We start from the raw sequence: 20,580 nt of genomic DNA on the forward strand, positions 1-20,580 counted from the left end.
CAGCTGATGGACAAATATTAAACTGGAAAATGTATAGTCATTTCAGCTTAATGTAATCCCCTTTCTGTAAACACCCAAGATGATTTTTTTTCAACCAGAACAGTCCTGACATCTCATAAGCCTAAGGGTGAATAGCAAGAGATTGTTTTTGATAGTTATAAATATTCAAAAGACATGCAGACCATCTGCTTTCATAATACAGGTAAAGCAAGACTGAAATGGTGACTGCTGTATAAAAATGGTTCTTTTAACAAAGTCTTCCTCTCCTCGAAAACTATAAAGACAGATGTCAAAAACTGTTTACACAGGGTAATCAGGAGCGTGCAAAATGTAATATTCCTTTTACACACAGTGCTTGCTAAAGAGGTTTTTTTTTCTTTTTCTTCCCATCTGTGTGTTGCAACACATTTCTACAAGTTAAAAACATTTTTTCAAACAGAGATCTCATGAATACCCAAAAACATGCTATCTGGTTTCTGAATGCTAATTAATTTCAACTAAGGAATCTGATTTTTTTTTCTGTAGAAAGGAATGCATGCTTTTGAAATGGAGTACTTCAACAATGACAGACACTGAAAACAGAACACCCCACAAGTTTAATTTTGCACTAGTTTGACACTGGCTATTTTCACAACTGTTTTACATTCAAACCCGCATCTGCTAAATCTGGCTATAAGACAGGCAGCAACTATTCTCTCACTTTTCAAATGAGATTTTATTTACGTTTTACTATTTATCAAGTTTTTCAGTATAAAGCATTGTAACAACATAATGGTTTTGTGAAGTGATAAATAGAAGATACCTCATCTTACAAGCAGAGTATGAACAGTGCTGCCCATAAACCCTACAGTCAATTTTCAGAGCTGAAACACTAATCTTGACAGTACCCTTTTAATGTATGATATTAATGGTACAGAGGCGTTAAGCACCTTTTTTATAATTCTCAATAAAATGAACATTTACTGAACAATCTGTCAAACCACTGGCTCCATTTTTTAAAGCCAAACTTTTAAGGCTCTATTCTATTTTGTCTTCCATAAATCCTCTGCTTTACATCCCTAGACACCAGCAGGGAAGCATGTTCCAATGCTGCAAACTTAACATGGCTTTTTAAAAAAAAGTAAAAGAAAAAAGCTATGAGCCTTTGTCCCTAGTCCTAGTTTGAATAGTGATAAAGTTGCAGAACAGAACTTAAAGATTTGGGGGCAGATGGAGGGGGGGATCTTTTCATAAAGGACAGAGGAACTTTGTTTCCCCTATTCTGGCCACTATCAGTGGCTTTTGTTTGCCTGGAAATAGCAAGCAGCAGTTCTAACACAAGCCAAACTCTTATGAGTGCTTATTTCTCAGGAGGCTCCACGTTAACATTTTTCAAATGAGAAGGGAACATTCAAGCCCCAACCGGATAACACAAGATTATCCCCAAATCAAAAGATTTTAGCCTGCCTGAGCCTACACCAGCCCACGTACTGCAAAAACCCAACCAGGGCAAAATGTTGTTCCTAGTGTTCTGGCACAGCAGAGAAATATCAACTGCCATTCTGAATAAAAGCAGACCAAATATATCCAGCCACTAGCTGGTTTTTGGGCAAGGAATCATGACATGGACAGTTTAACTGCATATGAAGAATTATGTTAAATTCCTTGGTCCATTAGCTTGAACTATAGTAAATAATGCAACAGAATTTGTTGTCATATGCCCTATAAACATGTAGGATTAGGGAAAAACCCCACAGATGGACAGCGAAGAAAAAACTTTTGTTTGTGCCTTTGGCATTGCACTTGGATGGCTATCTGACCTCCATACTGTTGCCAGGGTCAGGAGAAAAAGGATCTGCATGGCAAATCCTGGTCATATAAGTTAAAACTGAATAAAACGCAGATTTACAATGATGGCACAAGCTTTTCTTCCAATGCACTAGCATGTCTTTCCTCCTTTCTCCTATCCTTGAAAAACCTAAATTATCTCCTCCTCCTTCTCTGCCTTATGTTGTCTTTAAGTATTATAAATGTATGTATTATTGTAAACATAAAGCTACATTGAATATAATGAGGAAAGATATAAAACTAAAAGAACCCAAATTATATATACATATATACGCATATATTTATATACGTATAGAAATATACCCACACATGGGAAGATTTTGAAAATCAGAAATGAGGATTCAGCATCTGAAGGAACTGATCCTTGCACTATTTTTACCGTTCTGTAATGTAAATTCCCAGTTGCTGCATGACAGAGCAGCATTCTCCCAATGTTTTCCGAGCATCTCCCACTGATGGATATAAATAAAGCTCAAATAAAAAGCTGCTTCCCAAGATACTACTCTTATATCTACAAAGGTTAAAAGCTTAAAAGAGAGAAAGATAGGTAGGTGGGAAATGTTAATTCAGATTTGAAGAACTTCATAACTGCCTTACAAGCTTCATGGCACAGTGCCTTAGACTTTAAAAAAAAAGAGAAAGAAGAAAGAGAAAGAAGTCACAACCTCAACCTATAAAAGATAAGGAGACATAACACATTTTTGTCTTCATTGTCAGATGTCCAACACAAATCTTTTTAAGAATCCCGATTTTACTGCACACGATTTGTAAATGGCAGGCACTTAGTAGTAAAAGTCCTGGCTAAATCCTTCCTAAAAACAACTTGGATAAAATATAGAATGTAAAATAACCAGCATTTAATACGTTAATTCTTGGTTTACTTCACAGAATGAAAATGAAATTGAGGGGTGAGTTATGACACCCTAGGATTTTGATTATGCAAGTGTCTTTGCCAGCAGAGCTCTGAAATTTGAGAGCTCCATGGGTAAGAAAAGCGCTATCCATTTTAGCCAGGAATCCATTTGAAAGAGCTGTTATGAAATAATTAGATTGCTTTAAACTGCTATTTCAGCTTGAACTGGGAATGCATGTTTTCAAGGACTCATCCCACTGGTGTCCACTACAACATTGTCTTGGGGAGTACAGGCAGGATTTCCGCTGGATGAAGACAAACCCAGAAGCCAACCTGGGCTGGATTTCAAGTCCACAGGACCAGAATTAAGCTACTCCAGGGTAAGTTCCATCCCTCCTTACCAGTTCCATGTGGTGACAGGGTCCTCAGCCTTTCTCCAGAAGGCTGCTGTTCCTACACTAAGCCATGTACTACATGAAGCCTGTGCATCTGCACTCACCTCTTCTTAGGATGCAATGAATGGGACTACAGGAAATCAGAGCCCAGGAGGACAATCCAAATCACCCAAGACACAAATCAACATTTCTTGTATGGGAATAAAGAGGTAGGTGGGGTCTTGGAGATCTCACAGACTGATTTGGTGAAAATCCAAGACACCTTCAGCATTCCTCTCTGGTGGGTTGCTTTTCTTTCCAACCACTCTGTTCCAGCCAGGTCAGACTGCTTTTGACTTGTTTCCTATCTGGAATGTTTATCCTAATGAACGTGGTTGAAAAGTGGTTTCAAATACTAACCTAATGCAAATGCTTTGTGTGATACAAGACATTTTAGACCCATTAATGCATTTAAGTCAGCTTTGTATACGCTAAACTTTTCTACAAAAATGCAGTATATATATTCTCCTGATAGAGATGTTTATAATTGTTCTATCTTCAACCATCCACAATGGTTGTTTTCACTACAGCTTTTGCTTAATATTATCCACCATGTAATGGGAGATTTCCTTGCTGGGAAATAGGACATGATTTTCAGCAAGTCTCTTCTCGGATTCCACTGTTCTGCTAAGCAAAGCATCAGATGTCTGGCATGAAGTTGAGCCCTAAGGCACAATGTCCAGACAAGAAGTCATCAGACTCAGTAGCACTAACAGTTGCCTTGCTGAATTTCTTTTGGTGTTAAGGATAAGCCTTTTCTTTGATCTCTTTTCCATCTTCTACATAAGCTTTTGCAGATTTTTAAAATCAAAAGAGGCCATTTTGAACATCCATTTTGGTATCTACATAAGAAGAGACCCTAGAACTTCGTGTAGCAATTTTTGAGTTCAGCCAAGTTACCAGTGGTCGAGCTAGAGAAATCATCTGCTATTTATCTGAAGACATCTTGTGCTGGATCTTTCATCACATCCTCTTTCACTACATATGTACCTTTTATGTACCTTTTCTCTTTTTTTTTCCCAATGTATGACTAGCATTTCGTTTGAACTTCACTGATTTCTGCTCCTTGTGAGTGTATTTCTCATGCCTCTGATTGCTTGCTTAAATACCCCTCTAGTGCCAAATGTAACATCACTTATCTATCCTTTGTTAAAATGGTTGTGTGAGTCTTACTGTTTCAGTTCATGCCTCTTTATGAACCACCTGTATATCTGATTATTCTTAATCATATAGACCCAAATTCTACGAGGGATGTGCTGCTAAAAGCACATGAACAAACTACTTTCTGTACTGAGAAAAACATAAAAATTTGTCAGGAGAAAAGTAATTTATAGTATGAAATTTGCTGTGGATTCTTAACTTCTGCTACGTAAAATCACTAAGGTGATATTTTAAGCAGCTACATTAGCCAAGATACTAGTTTTGCCTCTGTGTTGCTATCTTTCACTAGCAAAAGTTTGTGAAAAAGTATAAATGCTCTGAAGAATTCATAAAAAAATCAAAGATTCAAAGAAGGTATCTCAAAAGAGAAATGTTCCAGCTAGCTTTCCGTGAGGAATATGTATGTGCACTTTGAGGTTCCACTCACTGAAAATTTTTTCTTAAGTACTCATTGTATTAAAACATATACATTAGAAAAAATTTAGCTGAATTAGATTTAGCACACAAAGATTCTCCTTACAAAAAGTGCAAAGTAAGGACCACACCTCTAAGAGCTGGCAGATGTGGTAGCTGGCACAGATATTTTGGTGGAATTTTATTGTGATATATATGTAAATATATAAATACATACACAACTCTTAAAATTTTAAGAAAGTCAAAATATGCTGATTCAAATATAAACACCCTAGGTAAATTTATGGAGCTAAAATCTCCTCTCTGTCTCTAGAAAGGCCACTGATACCAATGTCCTTTGCATGTGTCTCAGTTTTTCATGATCACAAAGCTCATCCTTCTCCCTGACAGTTTACTGTAAATTATCAAATCCTTTGGAACAGTGGCACAGCTAGGCACACTTTCCCCCCTCTTCTGGAGCAAGCTTATAGAAAAACTGCAGCTCTGAGCATAGGTAATCTTAGTACTTAAAAGACAAAATAAAAATAAATGAGACAGGTGTATATGAGGAGAATGTTTCATGTGTTCCCACTTCTGGGGAACAGAACTTTTCCCTTTTGAGCAGTTTATTCCACGGCTTTGAGTGAGGCACGTCTGAGGTTGCTACTGTCCTGAAAAACCTGTCCTCTGATCACTGCTGCAAGGTACCAGTGGAATCTGATACCATTTGTGCTGCTCTTAAGGAAGTGTCCAAGGAAAGAGAGACAAAGCTCACCCTTGCCTTAGGGCTCTCCTACCATGATTCTTGGACATAAAAAGGAAGAACTTAATTACTAATTAAAAAAGAAAAAAGTGGTGATGGTGCAGGAGCAAGTTTTGAGAGTCTTGCTCAGTCTGAGAAACTCATCTCTTTTCTTCTAAGTTATGATTAGAGTGAAGGCATGCAATGAGTCTGGTCTGACAAGGTTGAGAGTCTCTGAGCACTGCCTCTCAACAAGTGGGTCCTGTTTGCTTTTGCTCCCATCAGGTAAAAATTATTACCAATTCAAGTAATTTTCTCCCAGCGCATCTTTATGCCTACAGCCCTGTGTCCCCTAACACAGATGTACCTCAGCTTCAAATCTGCTGACAGTGACGCTACAGCACCTACAGAATTTGCTCAGCTTTTGGGTAGGTTTTATAACCACACTGATCCCTGTGCCTCCCACCACTGCTAGTAATAACTGAACCAGTCAGAGAAGGTCTCTGCAAACCAGTCACAGCAGTGATTAAGATGTAGACATACGTATCTCCTTGCCCTTTAAATAGAAGGCTTAATTGGTGATGTGGATAGCAGCTTTCTAATGGACAGAAATTAAACTCCATTTAATTCCTGAGGAGACACTTCCAATGCACACATTTGGAGTGGGGAGAGAGGGGGGAAGGAAGGAGCTGCATGCACAACTCAGTCTACCTCTGACAATCGCTGAGGAAAAGCAACATGAGGACCAGAATGGCATAAGTGTGGCAGGTGTGAATTGACCTGCACTGGCAAAGCTGCGAGCTGGGAAACTTGCAAATCACATGATTGTGCAATACTTGGCTCCAGTCAGTGCTATCGTGTTCTTTATTAAAAAAAAAAAAAAAAAAGAAATCTTAAAGACATGTACATCAAGTTAAGGGATTAACTGTCAAGTGACATTACTGAAAATAGAGACAATATATTTCTTTATTGTTAATGAAATTCAGTTAAAAGTGAAGGAAGTGATAAAGAATGTACTGTTTTGTAATGTATTTTACATAAGAACGTAATATAGAAAGGGAAGTGCAATTAAATCTTAATGTGGACTTTTTTATTTTTAGTTTATCATCTGGTTTACATTTTGAGCCCCTTTGCAGCAGTAAATTATGCTGGCATTTCTTAGGGAATAACTGCCATGTTAATTTAGTTTAATAAAATAACTGACAGAAAAGGGGGAAAAGAAGCAAGAAAAGGCACTACCCCCCCCCCCTTATCTTTAGCTAAGTGTTCAAATGCTTTCTATATGAATTGTCCGTGGTCCAACTCCAGTACCATGTAATAATACAATACATTACAACACAGTACAATACAATCTTGGGTTTCTGTAGCGCCCTTCATGCAAGCATCCCAGGGTGCTTTACAATCATTATGAGTTAAAATTAAAACTGAAGCACATACAATTCCTAATAGAATCATTTTAAAAATGCTAAACAGAACAAATAACTTTTAAGTCTAGATTTAAAAGTCCCAACAGCCAAGCTTTCCTTACTTCAATTGGCAATGAGTTCCAAAGCTAGGGAGCAAAGCCACTAAAGGCTCTCTCATGTTATGTTAAAGGATCTCTCATGTTGTTTATACTTGTGCAGTACTCCACAGCCAAAAATTTGCCAATAAGAAGAAAAAAATATATATTTATTTGCTATCTTGCTTCTAAGAACACTGGAGAAGTGGTTTGTTAACTCTTTAATAAAGTTATGGAAAAAATAAATGAATCAGGGTTTGTATTTGGCCGTGACTGTGTTAAGAGGTATGCAAGAAACATGAACGAATACAAATGAATGCAGAATTTTGTAGTAGTGTCTTTCTTGACTGCCTCTTAACCCACTAAATGTACCCAGAAGAAAAAAAAAGCATGGTTATATGTATACATGTATCTACTAAAAGAAGAATACCACCACAAATATCAAAAATGCAAGTTATTCTATATACCATTCTCAGGAACACTGAGTGAAAACAGAAGTCTAGTCAGGCTCAGTTCTACAGCACATGTATTCTTTAGAAGGAAAACGCATCAGAAGAAAAGGCACTGTGTTCCTTTTTTATTCTGTCACTTCCCTAAAACTTGAAGTCCATATGATGTAGATAATCATACACATGGCACAGTTCTCAAAATTGCTGAGATACAATAAACAGTGGTTAGCATTCAAAGTGGGATGCACAGTCCCAAAAATGCTTTAATTTAGTACTTGGTTTGTAAGAGAGCCTGGTTGAGGACAGGTGCTTATAACTCCATAAAGCTGATTTTAGGAGTGTAAATACAAAATAAAAAAACAAAAACAAAACCAAACAAACTCAACACTAGCACCATCCTCTCTTGGACTCCTGCACTTTTCAGAAGCAGAAACACAAGACCTCATTACAGCACAGATAACAAGGAACATGCTAGCACCTCACATGCTCCACTGAAGTCAGAAACTGCTTTTATTTGAGGAACAAAGCATGTTTTCCCCCTCCTCCCACAATAATTTCAGGCCTCTTAACTGTTTTGGAAAGTGACTTTACATCCTAAAGAATTATTACACTTAATTCTAATGAAAAGGCAGAAGAAAATAGCTATATATTTTTGCCTTTAATAGGGTGCTGCGCAGATAAAACAGTTGCAGATAGACTGGCATAGCTTTAACACTGAGAGTGTTTAGGTGCATCTAAAGGGCATAAATCAATGATCAAACGATCAATCAATTGAAATGTTGAGTACCCTGTGAATGTCCTCACACGGCTCCACCAAAACACATATTACATCTTGCTCATCCCATCAGCAATAGGCTCTGCACTGTCCATTCTATCTGGATGACTAAAAATAATAGGCACAAATTTTAATAGTTAATTGCAAATGTTTTAAAAATCCAGATACCATGTCAGCTTGAAGAGACATCAGAGTGAATGCTCTTGAACAAGTGGGGGGTGGGTTGAAAAGCCCTGCCTGCCAAAACCTGAGCCCAGGCCCTCAAGGATTTACTTCCCTGAAATAATTAATGACATCTTTAAAATCTAAAGTACAGTAACTTCTAAAGCAGAAAAAAGAGCTGCATTCCTTACTCAGGTTATTAATTATTGGGGGAGGGGAGGAAGACAGAAGAGACTTACAAGCAACAAAGAAATCCAAGGACTTGATCTCAGGTCTAGGCAGGTAAAATTGAAAGGGGAGGGGGCAAAAAACACCTTTTGGTTTAGTAAAGCATGAATCAAAAACTGCTCATAAAAAGTATGTATTTTGGCAACTCTTAATAGCTTATTCCTTGATGCTCTACAGGTATAGAAATTTTAATTTTAGCAAACACAACTATTTTTGTTAGGATTTTGGAAGGGTAGCTCAGAACAGCAGCATGGAAACGTGAGAGAATTTCTGTTGAGCTGCGTATTTGCTATGATGGCCAAGTGCCTTCAGATCAGGTGAACTGAGAAACACTGATGTTCCAAGAAAGCTTTCTGTCTGTTGTCTATGCCAGGTCAAATAAAGTCTGCACAAGACTGCATGCAAATTCAAGGCAGGATATCTGAACAGAAAGGAAAGTATATGATCTTTACTATGCCCATGTCAGAGGCAGAGAATCATTCACTACAGCATGAAAGCTTGTTAAAAATGCAGTCAGGATAGTTATATTTGTCACAAGTGCAAAACTATTCAGACTTGGGTACCATACCAGCACTTGTTCTGTGTATGCATACGTTTCAGGGAATGCAAGCATATATCTCTCTGACTGAAATAACGCTATTCCCTCATCACCAAGAGCAAAATTATGTAAATGACATTATAGGCGGGGGAAGGGGGGAACACACAAATATCTTCCAAAAATTTCAAAATAGTCCGTAAATTACTATGTCCCCAAGTATCACAGCCTCTGGATATATTTTTTGGAAATACTGCATGTCCCCTACAAAATACTGAACAAAAAGCCATTGAGATTTGAGATTCTAATATATATCAGACCTAGAATTTCTCATCTATAATGCACTGACTCGTCGTTGTCCTGAGAGTCAGACTAGAGAGAAGCAGTTTTAAAGGATGAGCAAAAGGAAGAAAGGAAAAAAAAATTCCAAATATCTTCACATTTCAGGATACTATGGGGTAAGAAAAAGAATACTTTGCTTCAGGAGTTCTTTTGCAGTGCTTTGACAAAGTGCCTGTTTGTGAATACTAACAACAATCATTTAGAAAATCTTTCTGTAGAAAAAAAAAAATCAGTCAAGATAATACCAGTAGAAAAGCCAATGTCATTTGATCACTGCCATATTTTCAAATCAGTGCCCAGATACTAATTAATCTTTACAATCTCTTCATTCGGTAGGTGATTTGTTATCTTCTTTTCATGGAAAAGGTTACAGGAACTGAAGATAAGAGGTACATCTAAACATTCAAAAGCACACGGTGAGTTTGTTCCAGAACTATCAAAAGAATTTCCTGTCCCTTTCTCTGACCAATACTCCATGTTTCTTTCCTCTTCCTCATAAAAGTTGATTCAACTATATATATCATACATATATATATATATAAAAATACATAGAGAAAGACACAGTAATTCAATAGGGGCAAAAGAGGGAAAAAGCCCTTATTAATATCAGAAAAAATACAGCTTGTAGTATTTCAGCTATTAACTGTGGAAGTAAGAAGAAACTTCTGCACTAAAAATCAAAACAGAGCAAAACTGTGAAAGTGAAGTATGAAAATGCCAAGACTAAGGCGAGACATTGAAGGACTAACATTAAATAAGTAAATGCAACAGAGCTGCCTGCCTGATCACTTTAGAGCAGCTCCCAGAAGACTGAGGTAGAGTAGAGCTTCTGTGCAAGGGTTTGGAAATAAGAATTGATGGTAGAACAATTTCTTTACAACCCTTAGGAGACTGAAGAGCCAAAACAGGAGGGAAATGAGATCTAGGCCACTCGCGAGATAGACCAATTTAATGGAATGCACAAGACGGCCCAAAATTGAGCCCTAGATTAAATTCCAAGTTACCTTCCCCATCAAAAGAGGTCTGGAGAGGAAACAGAAATGAAGCAAGCTGTGCGTATCAAACGCAAAAATCTTTCACTCAGCATCTGCACATGCCGCCGGTCTCCAGCAATAAAATCTGCAAACCCAATGTAAAGCACGAAAATATGCACTTCAGCACATAATTCAGAACAGGCTTGGCTTTGCCATGCAAAATTTCCAGTGTCCTTTTACCTTGACTGCTTGATCCCAAAAATTTGAGTCTAGATCTATGGACAGCTGTTTGCAATTCCACAGCAGGTCAGAGCCATACGTTTGCTCCAGTCCGTCCTAAGCACACCAAGTCATGTTGACAGGGATTCCTCATGATGTGGGCTCATACACTGAGCAATAAAGCTGACCTTCAGGTGTAGCCACACAGTCACAGAGTGAGGCAATTACAGTAGCTTCAAAAAGGACCATGTATTCAACTGTCCTAATGAGAGCAAAAGCCACAGTGGTATTTTACCAAGAAAGGCGTGAAGAGTTCGTACCTTTACGCCTGAAGATTTTAGTTGGTCAAGAAAATAAATGACTAAAAAAATTAAAAGAAAAAAATACACTCAAGGAAATAATGCTTTTAAGTTTTCAAGACTCTATAATTGAAACAGATGGGTTCTCAAAGTTTTGTTCACATATTTTCAAGCTATTCAGTGTATCTGCACTATAAAATAGTTTGCTTGTTTGCTCTTACTTTTTTTCAGTACATAGAATGCTGGTATTCTGAACAAATATAAGCAATTTTTTAATCTATAAAATGCAAGATTGCTTCAAAAAATACAGTAAATTCTAAGTGAAAAAGGGGCTTCAGAGATGCAATGCATTGAGCACAGCAGCTTAATTACTTTTAAACAAGTCCTTCCATACCTACACAAAACAGAGTATTGCTAATGACAGTGACAGAAAACAATAACTCCTCTCGTTTCCACTTTGTCATTTTTCTGTGTTAATTTATTAAATCCATAACAGTGTTAATAAGTTATGGTACGGTGTCACTGCACTAGTTTGCATTTGTGATGGAGCACTTCATAGGGCATTGCCTATACCCGTGGAAGAACATAACAGGAGATACCCCTTCTCCGCTCTCAGAAGACTCTCCTATGCTGGAACTTTGATGGATCCCCTAAGGAAACACTGCTTCCTGACCTCTGCCTTGCTCTTACTTCTCACCTCTGATGCAGGAGCACGCCACAGCAGGACAAATTTTAGTATCTTTAATAAAACACTGACACTCCAAAATCAGTGCCCCTTCCATAGGAGTGATATACAGGGAGTTGGAGGTAAATACAGGCAGTATTCAGATCAATTTACTCATGTGAAGAGGACGCTGTCAGATCAACTCATCTTCCTTCAAGCTCCCAGAGGGAAAACGGGAAGAGTCAGACTGACTGATGGGCTCTTGATCAACTGCTGTAACTGCTTGTTTTTCCAAAAGTTAAGAATAAATAAATAAATATATTTTAAGCTTAAAATTATTTGGTTTTTAAAGAAAAAAGAAAAGCAGGAGCTATTTAAATTCTTGCAATCCAACTATGGCAGCACTGGTGAAGATAGAGATGGCAAAAGTAATAAGCACGCTTTTAACAACAGAAAGAAGCTCACAGCTTTAAGTATATTCTTTTACAAATAAAGAAATACAAACCAGTAAACAAACAGTCCCAAATCAGAGTTCTGTAATCTGGAGTTTTAGTCATCTCAAGCATTAACTTGAAGAGCTGCTATTAAGCAAGATGGTTTTTTGTCCATTAAAGTTATTACATAAAAATTCAGTATAGTTTGAAAGAATTTTTTTTAGAAGAATGTAATTACTAAAACTCTTTTGTGAAACACAATGTTCAAATAGAAATGAGATATTCTATCTCTATAGAAATTATTTGCTTTCTATCAATATCAAGTAAAATGTAGCACTATTAGATTAAAAAGGAGAAAAATCCCAAGTTATCTGCAGCCTCCATAAGCCAGCATTGCAAAAACTCACATGGTTTTATAGTAGGTATATACAAGATAACTTTGTAGACATATTACGGGAATGGTTTGCAACCAGTGAAGATAATTTTGATTATTTCCACTTCAAAACTTCTTATATTGGAGCCACATCACTGAAAACAATCTAACCGTAGGGGAAAAAAAGTGATGGGAAACAAGTCTGCTAATCTACCTTCACGAAAAATAGACAGAGGAGGAGAGTAGTCTTCTGTAGATTAACTGAAATCTTTCAGAGACAAAGACTCCAGTATTCTAAGCAAGAGAAATAAAATCCCCATAAAAATACCTTCATTTCCTATATTTCCCTTTTTCCCTTCCTGCCACAACTAGCATCATTTATTTGTATACTGAATTTGTCTCCACTGCACTACAATGAAATGCATTTTAAAATTTAAAAGGTAAAAAAATACCATGTTCCCACCACAGCATCATTGGACACCATACTGTGTAGAAAAATAAGTCGAGCCTTTGCAGTAATTTGACAAGAGAAGAACAAAAAGAATGGCAAAAATAGAACAATACGACTAAGGCTTGAGGAACACATCAGTTCAATATTTAGCAATGCATAAATTGAGGTTTCATTTTTGCTTAGGTATATTTTGATTAGAACTAATAAATGACTGATTTTCCTTTGGTTCTTTGCAACAACAACATATCACCCAAAGAGCTTTATTCTTTATTCCGTTCTCTTATAGCATGCCAAAGACTGTCTCAGTTTATGAATTAGCATTTAAAACTACTGTAGGTTATCTAACAAGCATTCAGATTCAATAGTACTTTTGACAGCAGTAAGTAAAGAGCCTTTTAACATCTTGAACACATGTGCTTGAAAAAAGTAGTTGCATCAAAGCAGTTCAAAGACTGAAGACAAAAACCAGTTAAAATCCAGTTTGCTGTGAGATGATTTTAGTGTGGTGTAAACAACCTTTCACGACTCCCCATGGGAAACATTTTAAGACTATGTTCAAAATGAATCAGGCATATTTATAAAGATCATGAAGTGGTCAAATGCATTTGCATTTTTGGCAGATCCACTCCACGGGTACTACTTGCTACAGTCTGTAGAAATCTCAAATCTCACATCAGCACTGCCTATAGTGCTTTATTATTTATTACATGTTATGCAAAGTACCTGTGAAAGGGGACATTCCTTGGCCAATGAACTCTGGTTCATATCCTTCAGTAAGTCCTTCAGAGCATTTCTTACTGTTGTGTGAGACCATTGTTCAGGAGGCAAGTCTTCTAGTTTAGGGCAACTATTTGAAACACAGATTAGAAAAGGGATTATTACAAGATTGCATCCTGCTGCAGAACATTCCTTTAAGACAGACAGATTTCATTTTGCGCATCAAGCAGATGCATCTGGAGATTGCTCTCGGTCTCCTGATTGTTCCGATTAGTTAATTACTTTATACAACACATCTGCTGTATTGATGCATGAATTATACATCAGCTGCATGTGGCGACTATTTTTTCATGTTACTTCTACCTTCCTGCTCTGATGCGCTTGGTAAAACAATTTAAGGTGTAATGCTTTCTCACGACTGATCATGAAAAGCATTAATATATTAACCGTTTTTTCTTTTTTGTTGCCGTGAAATTTAAGAACCTAGACAGCAACAATAAGTGCGAGCAAGTCATTCTTTTACAAAATGCACACAGATGGTACTGTTCATGATATGCAAAAATATTTTTCTCTTAAGTAAACTTTATGTAAAATGCCTTCTTGTAATGCATCATTTAATTGACTAAAATGCAATATAGTTTTAATGAGATATCCAAAGAAAATCTATGTATCAGAGCTATAAAAGTTTTCTGCAACAGTATACTGTAAGTTAAAGAAGAATTAGAGTAACTAAAAAGGAATTTAGGCAAGCCTTTGTACTTTGAGCACAAAGCACAGTGGGAATTAAATACAAGCAATATTAACAGTTAAGAGCTGACAAGTAACAGTTCACAGTCCCAGAACTGGTATACAACTTACCTGTGTAACTGGATTTTCAGTGTGACCACATGATACACATCTTGCAGCATGTCTGCTACTGTAGCATCAGGGGCATCTGTCACATAGGAGAGTGGAACTGGATTCCACTTCCCAACCTGGATAAGTCCTGCAGGATTGTAATTTTTTGAGGGGAGGGGGAGTGGGCAAGAAGGGCAGAAAAAATTTAAAGAAGGTGATTTACCTGATTCCTAGGGGCAAAAGAAATATCTGATTTTAACATGATCACCACCTTTGTTTCTAGCCTCTTAAATCTGGCAAAACAAAAGAACACCAGCCCCCCCAAAAAACCCCACCCACATATCACCAAGAATATGCTTTATCTATATTAAGAAATTATACAAATACATTACAGTAGAGAATTTTTAATATGTATAGAAGTATATTTTCCTAAGTTCCCATGAATTCAATAAACATGATATAATAGTTAACATTCCTCTTAACAAATTAGAAAGGATTTTGCAATGCAAGAACTGAGCACAAAAAAAATTACTTTGCAGTCTATAAAACCATCAGGAACAAAATAAAAGAAACAGAGCTGGATATTCAGTCATAAATGCAAGTTGACTCTCAACAGTCCATCTGCTCAAATATGCTTTACACTTCCTTGTGGATCCTCAGTGGAGCAGATTATTAAGGTCAATAAGCATACTAATGATTCAGTTGAAGTCTTTTTTTCTTCTTTAAAAAAAAAAAAAGAAAAAAAGGAATTTACCTCCACATTCACCACGAACAAAATGTGCACTAAATAAAAAGACATTAAGGAAAAAAAATACAGAGACAGATTCTGCAAGAAGTTTAGGAAGTAAAACCTGCATTGCATTCCTGAAAGAAATCCTGCCCCTCCCCCAAGACCCCACAAACAAACACAATTCATTGTACAATTTCATAATCTTATTTACCTTTTGCTTGGGCAGCAGAGCTGTGAGAATATCCAAGAGATAGCAATGCCATTTCAATCAGTTGGTTGAAAAGCATATCCTTCCTCACCAACACAAATTCTGCATGCTCCTCCTTAGAATCATACTCAATGGCATTTTCATAATGTTCCACTACACAGAAAACTGGAAGCATACTTCCTATTAAAAAAAATTAAATTTAACATATTAAGCTTGAGTTATAGTACAGTAGGTGGGTCTATACAGCGTTATGTAAATAAAACCTGTACGAACAGGCAGAGGAGGCATCAAGATTCATCACAAATATTTGATCAACATATTCCCCGAGTCCTTTCCCCTCACCCTCCCCAAAAAAAGAGAAAGTTCTACAAAACATACATCTCCCTGAAAAGCAGAAATGCAAATTTACCTTGCTTGACCAGGTACAGATTTAAAGAATTACCTTCTATAGAAATAACAAGGTTGACTGAAGAGAAGTTGATTCTCTCTGTCCTGCCTGATTTGTTGTGAGTAGCAGGCAGCATGAGAACCTAAATACATACTGCAGATGTCTTCACTGTAAGCCATTTTAGTACCAGCCACATAATTTTGTTCGTTAACATTAAAACTTTCTTAGTCCTGCCAAAAATATTTAATTGCTTTCAACATCAACAACAAATCACCTTGTGTGTTATACATTCACTCTGAAAAGAGTACACAAGGAAACAAGGCAAAAGTTAACACTAATTTCTCCTTCTTTCACTGAGTGCACTTCAGCACTACTTTCACTCACATCTTTAAGGAACAAATAATGATTTCAATGCCACTTTAAGAAGTGTACTTGCAGTTCGGGCTTATTTTTGTTGTTCTTCTTGTTGTCTCCTGCACTTTACATCCCACAATGCTATTTTGGCATGCCTGAAAGTTAATTACTAATTTCCAGTTTTGTAGCATCATATGGCAAAACCTGCCATACACTGCATGGAATATTAAGCAAATAACCTTTTTTCTTTGCTTTTGCCTTTTTAAAATTTTTGGTTTATTTTTTTTTTCCTCCCTTTTGATGACAGAGAAAGAAGTAACAAATGACCCAAACTGTTTTAGGGACAAAGTCTCTCCCAGCAATCAGATTCCTGGACTTTATGAAAATCCCTCCCAGCCTCCCAGATGGACATGGATGACATGATGACCTGTGGTTTTAAGCTCCGATCCTGTTCTGCTGTCTCCAGCAGCACAGGTTAGGATCCCTTAATGACAGAAAGCAAAAGGGTTAAAAGGAGATGTACAGAGCTGTCTTATGGCAGCCTGCCAGAGGGGTATAATCTTTAGCATAAATGATGACAAGGGTTATTTTAACAGGGCACCCAGGAACTCCAATTAGTCCTACAATGTTAATGCCTCTATAACCACTGCCCTCTAGACTTACAGAAACCTCCTAACCTGCTAAAGTGCACCAGACATGCTGTAATCTAAAAGGAAGATTTACTCTTGGCAATAGAGTAAGACCACGTCTGTTGATTTGTGCTCTAACCTATAGAAAGAAATCATGATAAAAAAGATACCTCTTAAGCGTGTGTATTTAAACTACATCTGTTCACCAGAGAGCCAATCTCTGGCAAACAAACCCCTTCAGGCTTGCAAGGAAAAGCTCACAAACTCACTCCAGTTTGCCCAATAGGCTCAGCATGAAAGACTGAAAGACAAGAGTAAAAGCTTGCCAATATTTATGTAGTGCAGGAAGGAGTGCTTTTTTTTTTGTCTTTTTTTTTTTTTTAATCTGAGTGAGACTGGCCAGGAAGGGAAAGCAGACCAAAGGAAAAGCAGCACATGCAAAGTGGTGTTTACTTCACTGGTTTTAAATAAGCTGTGGACACACACAATTCATCTGCAAAAAGGTGGTGGTTTATTTTTTGGTTTTTTCTCCCTTCCAGGCTCTCACAATTGATGTTTCACCTACTGCCGTCTGACCCAGAGTAAGGGCTCAAAATTCTTAAGTAGTTTCAGCAGTAATTCTTGAAGATAAGGTGAAAGCAAAGCTTCATTCTAACAAACAGTGCAGATGCACCCAAAACCAGCTAAAGCATATTTGTTTTTCCCCTTATCAGTTCCTACAAATTAAGCCATGATCAGACACAACACACAGGTACTTCGCGGCGTATCAGCACCCTTTTTGCCAGGTACATGGTTTCCTGAGTTGCATTTTGGAAAATGCGGTATTTCAAACACCACAGGAAAGCCTCCTGGCCAAATTTTGAGGCACAGCGTAGATAATCAGAGGTGGATCCCGGTAGTGTGACACAGGTATCATCTGACTACAAATCAAGCCACTAAATCTTTTAGCAAACTGTCACTAGTGTCCTTCTGTTAATGTGAAAAATGTTATACAGAAGAGCACAATCTCAGCTGGCTGATCACTCCTGCTAGCACTTGGCAAGACCTCCAAGTGCAGCAACTTCATAACCTTCTAGTATTAAAGGGGAGAGCATTGGTCAGTGCTCCCTGCTAAAAATACAGCATGATTTAAACCTGAAGGCAGTGTTAGAGCTTTTGCTGAAGGTTTACGAGTCTGTGTAAACAGCACGTCTGCCATAAGGAGCAGTGAAGTCTGTAGAATCCTTGTCTAAAACTGTCCTGGCATTAAAGTTTGCTGTGCAAATATCACATAATACCAGAGACAGCTGAAATCTCCTATTTAGGAATTTATGGAACTTATATGTTTGCAGGCGTCAGAAAGTCCTTTTTATACAGCCCCACTGCTTCACTGTACAATGTTAATGCACTCTGCTTGAAAAGCCGTAATAAATTATATTTTTAATGCTCTTACCCTGGCTTTCTTAAGATGCATACATTCTTGGCAAACAATCAATAAATAGGGTAATCATGAGCAGAGGCCAAAGAATTTGCTGAAGTGCTGTTTTTCCATTTTTAATAGATAAAGATCTAACAATACGGACTGCTGTGTCTGTTCATTTCAGGATCAATATATTCTTTGTTTTCGCCAAACCGAGGAAAAAATAAATGATTGTACGATAAATGTTATGCATCAGACACAATGAAATTCCTCTGCCTTCTAACTTTGTGCGTTTAATAGCCTTGGTTGCATTTTGCACTTTGCTTAGCAAATACAAGAAAAATCTGGATTATAAGCATAACTGATTAAACTAGGAAAAGTAGAGGCTGTTTTAAGACATATGCCAAATTACATGCAGCATATTTTGATATACATTAGCAAGCCCACAGGACATGGTCAAAAAGACTTACACATTTTGGTAAGTAAAATTTTGTATATTATTGTCCTTTAAAAGTATTTTCAATGCAAACAAAAGCCATCCATATACAAACATCAATGATTCTAAATGTGCCTTTTCCTTGTGTAAATGTCTAATTACAGCAAACCAGCCACTGAAAAATATGACACCCAAGTTGTTCATTGTTCAATAATGAATTGTACTTAAGAAAATAAACTGCGAAGATTGACATCATAAATGAGTTTTCCAATGTGATACCTAAAGATTTACACTCTCTCCTTTAAACCAACTTGCAACTGCTATGGAAATACTGCTGCCCTTCCAATCTTAGGACCATCATTATGAGGAAAGGTGAGAATTTGTTTTGGGGGTTCAGTATTTACTCTTACATATTTTTGCGTTTCTTAGCCCAACAGTTACTCAAAGAATTAATACACTATATTACTTACATTTCAATGTAAGAATTTGCTTTAATCAGAGCAGCTAGCCTTTACCTTAACAAAAATCAGACTCCACCCTGAAAAGCAAGATGCTCCACCCAAGAATGAAGCTTACATTTCCCAAATGTGATTTATATCAGAATTGGGAATATAATGTATTTTAGAATGGAGATTTTATTTCTGAAATATAAATGAAGTAGAGTCTGCAAAAGAATGCTTCCCCCCCAAATATTATAAATTATATTTCTCTAATGAAAAATTATCAAAAGTGTTACCTTTTCTAATATTAGTTTTCATCAGGTGTCCAGAGTGTTTTAAAGGCACTCCTTGCATTTTAGTTCCTGTACTTCCAAGTCTTCCTCTTCCTAATGGGCTCCCATTCTGTTCCAAGCGCGCAATTTTGGCTGGTGGACCCTTCGGATCGCTTACATTGTTAGACATTTCTGAATGTTCTTTCCCCTGAGTTGCCTCGTTCAAATGATCCATACTCAGTCCCGCCTCTAAAGATCACCTGCCATGATTCAAAAAAAAAATATATATGTTGTACACGTGTGCGCATATGTATACGTACACAGCCTGCACATGTACAGAGACAGATATATATGTATCATAAGCTCATAAAGAAGAACAGATAACTATTTTAACTAGAAAGAAATGCCTTTTTTAAAAGAAACAAACTTATTCTTCAAAAATTACCTCATACCCCAGTTTACAGAGACATTGTATCACAATCTAGTGAAACTATTTTTTAAAAGCCAACCAGAATACCTCTTAAAAAAAAAAGAATCTTTGGAGATATTCTGGTAAAACTGAGAGGGTCTAAGACTCATAAAAACGATGATGATTGTCAAGGTGTGTGCTCCAAGACAGCTATTGTTACAAATTTCACAGAAAGGTTTGTTATTAATCGCGGATGTTTTTATGGTGGGGAGAGAGAGAAAGATAATAATGAAAAATTTCTTGATTTATTTGATTATAAAATGGATGAACAACAATAGAGAGATTGTTAAAACTCTACTTGAAGGAGCAACAGATTTATTAGAGATGTAGACTACTGTCAATTTACAATTCCTCCATCCCTTAAAAATAGAAGTTAGAAAAGAATTTGACATTTAACTTCAGAAAGCAGTGGCGGGAGATGGTTGCTTTTGAGTTTCCTAACCAATATTATACAAAGACTTTATCAACTTTTGCAAAGTTCAAAATATGCAATTCTTCAGATGTTAGCCTTTAAGTGTTAAACAGAGTAGCTTATTTAATTAGGAAAAATAACTGAAGAGTTTCTCACCAACCCAAAGCTGGGGAAAAAATCTCCACAATTTCTACAGTACTTCTGAAGCCTTTAAATATAAAAACCCCCCAAAACCTGATGCTGACACAGCTATTTGAAACCAAAAATCCAGAATTTCAATAGCAAATTAAGAAAAGGTTTATGTTAGCATGCTTGTACTTCCCTTTTTATAAACTTTTGAAACCTCTGTCCATGAATTACAATTACAGTTAAATCACTAAAAATCTCCTAAGCCTAGAATATAACAGAGCAAGTTTCAAGAATTTTTGTCACTCATCAGAATCTGTTTTGCCAACTATATTAAAAAAACCTTG

General features: G+C 36.8%; 1 protein-coding gene across 4 annotated transcripts in view; it reads right to left on the reverse strand.

Moving 5' to 3' along the window:
- Nucleotides 1–20,580, reverse strand: part of SATB1 (SATB homeobox 1) — a 92,115-nt gene that overhangs the window by 50,911 nt on the left and 20,624 nt on the right. For all 4 annotated transcript variants that reach the window (XM_085051067.1, XM_085051064.1, XM_085051065.1 and 1 more), the window contains 4 exons: nucleotides 19,251–19,486; nucleotides 15,312–15,488; nucleotides 14,392–14,518; nucleotides 13,540–13,663 (listed from right to left, as the gene is read on the reverse strand). In XM_085051067.1, the coding sequence (XP_084907193.1) occupies nucleotides 13,540–13,663; nucleotides 14,392–14,518; nucleotides 15,312–15,488; nucleotides 19,251–19,461 (639 nt within the window). In that variant the 5' untranslated portion in view covers nucleotides 19,462–19,486. The remainder of the gene's footprint in view (nucleotides 1–13,539; nucleotides 13,664–14,391; nucleotides 14,519–15,311; nucleotides 15,489–19,250; nucleotides 19,487–20,580) is intronic.

This window comes from Lichenostomus cassidix, chromosome 2 (genome assembly GCF_008360975.1).
Source record: "Lichenostomus cassidix isolate B80296 chromosome 2, HeHo_3.0, whole genome shotgun sequence".
Lineage (NCBI taxonomy): Eukaryota > Metazoa > Chordata > Aves > Passeriformes > Meliphagidae > Lichenostomus > Lichenostomus cassidix.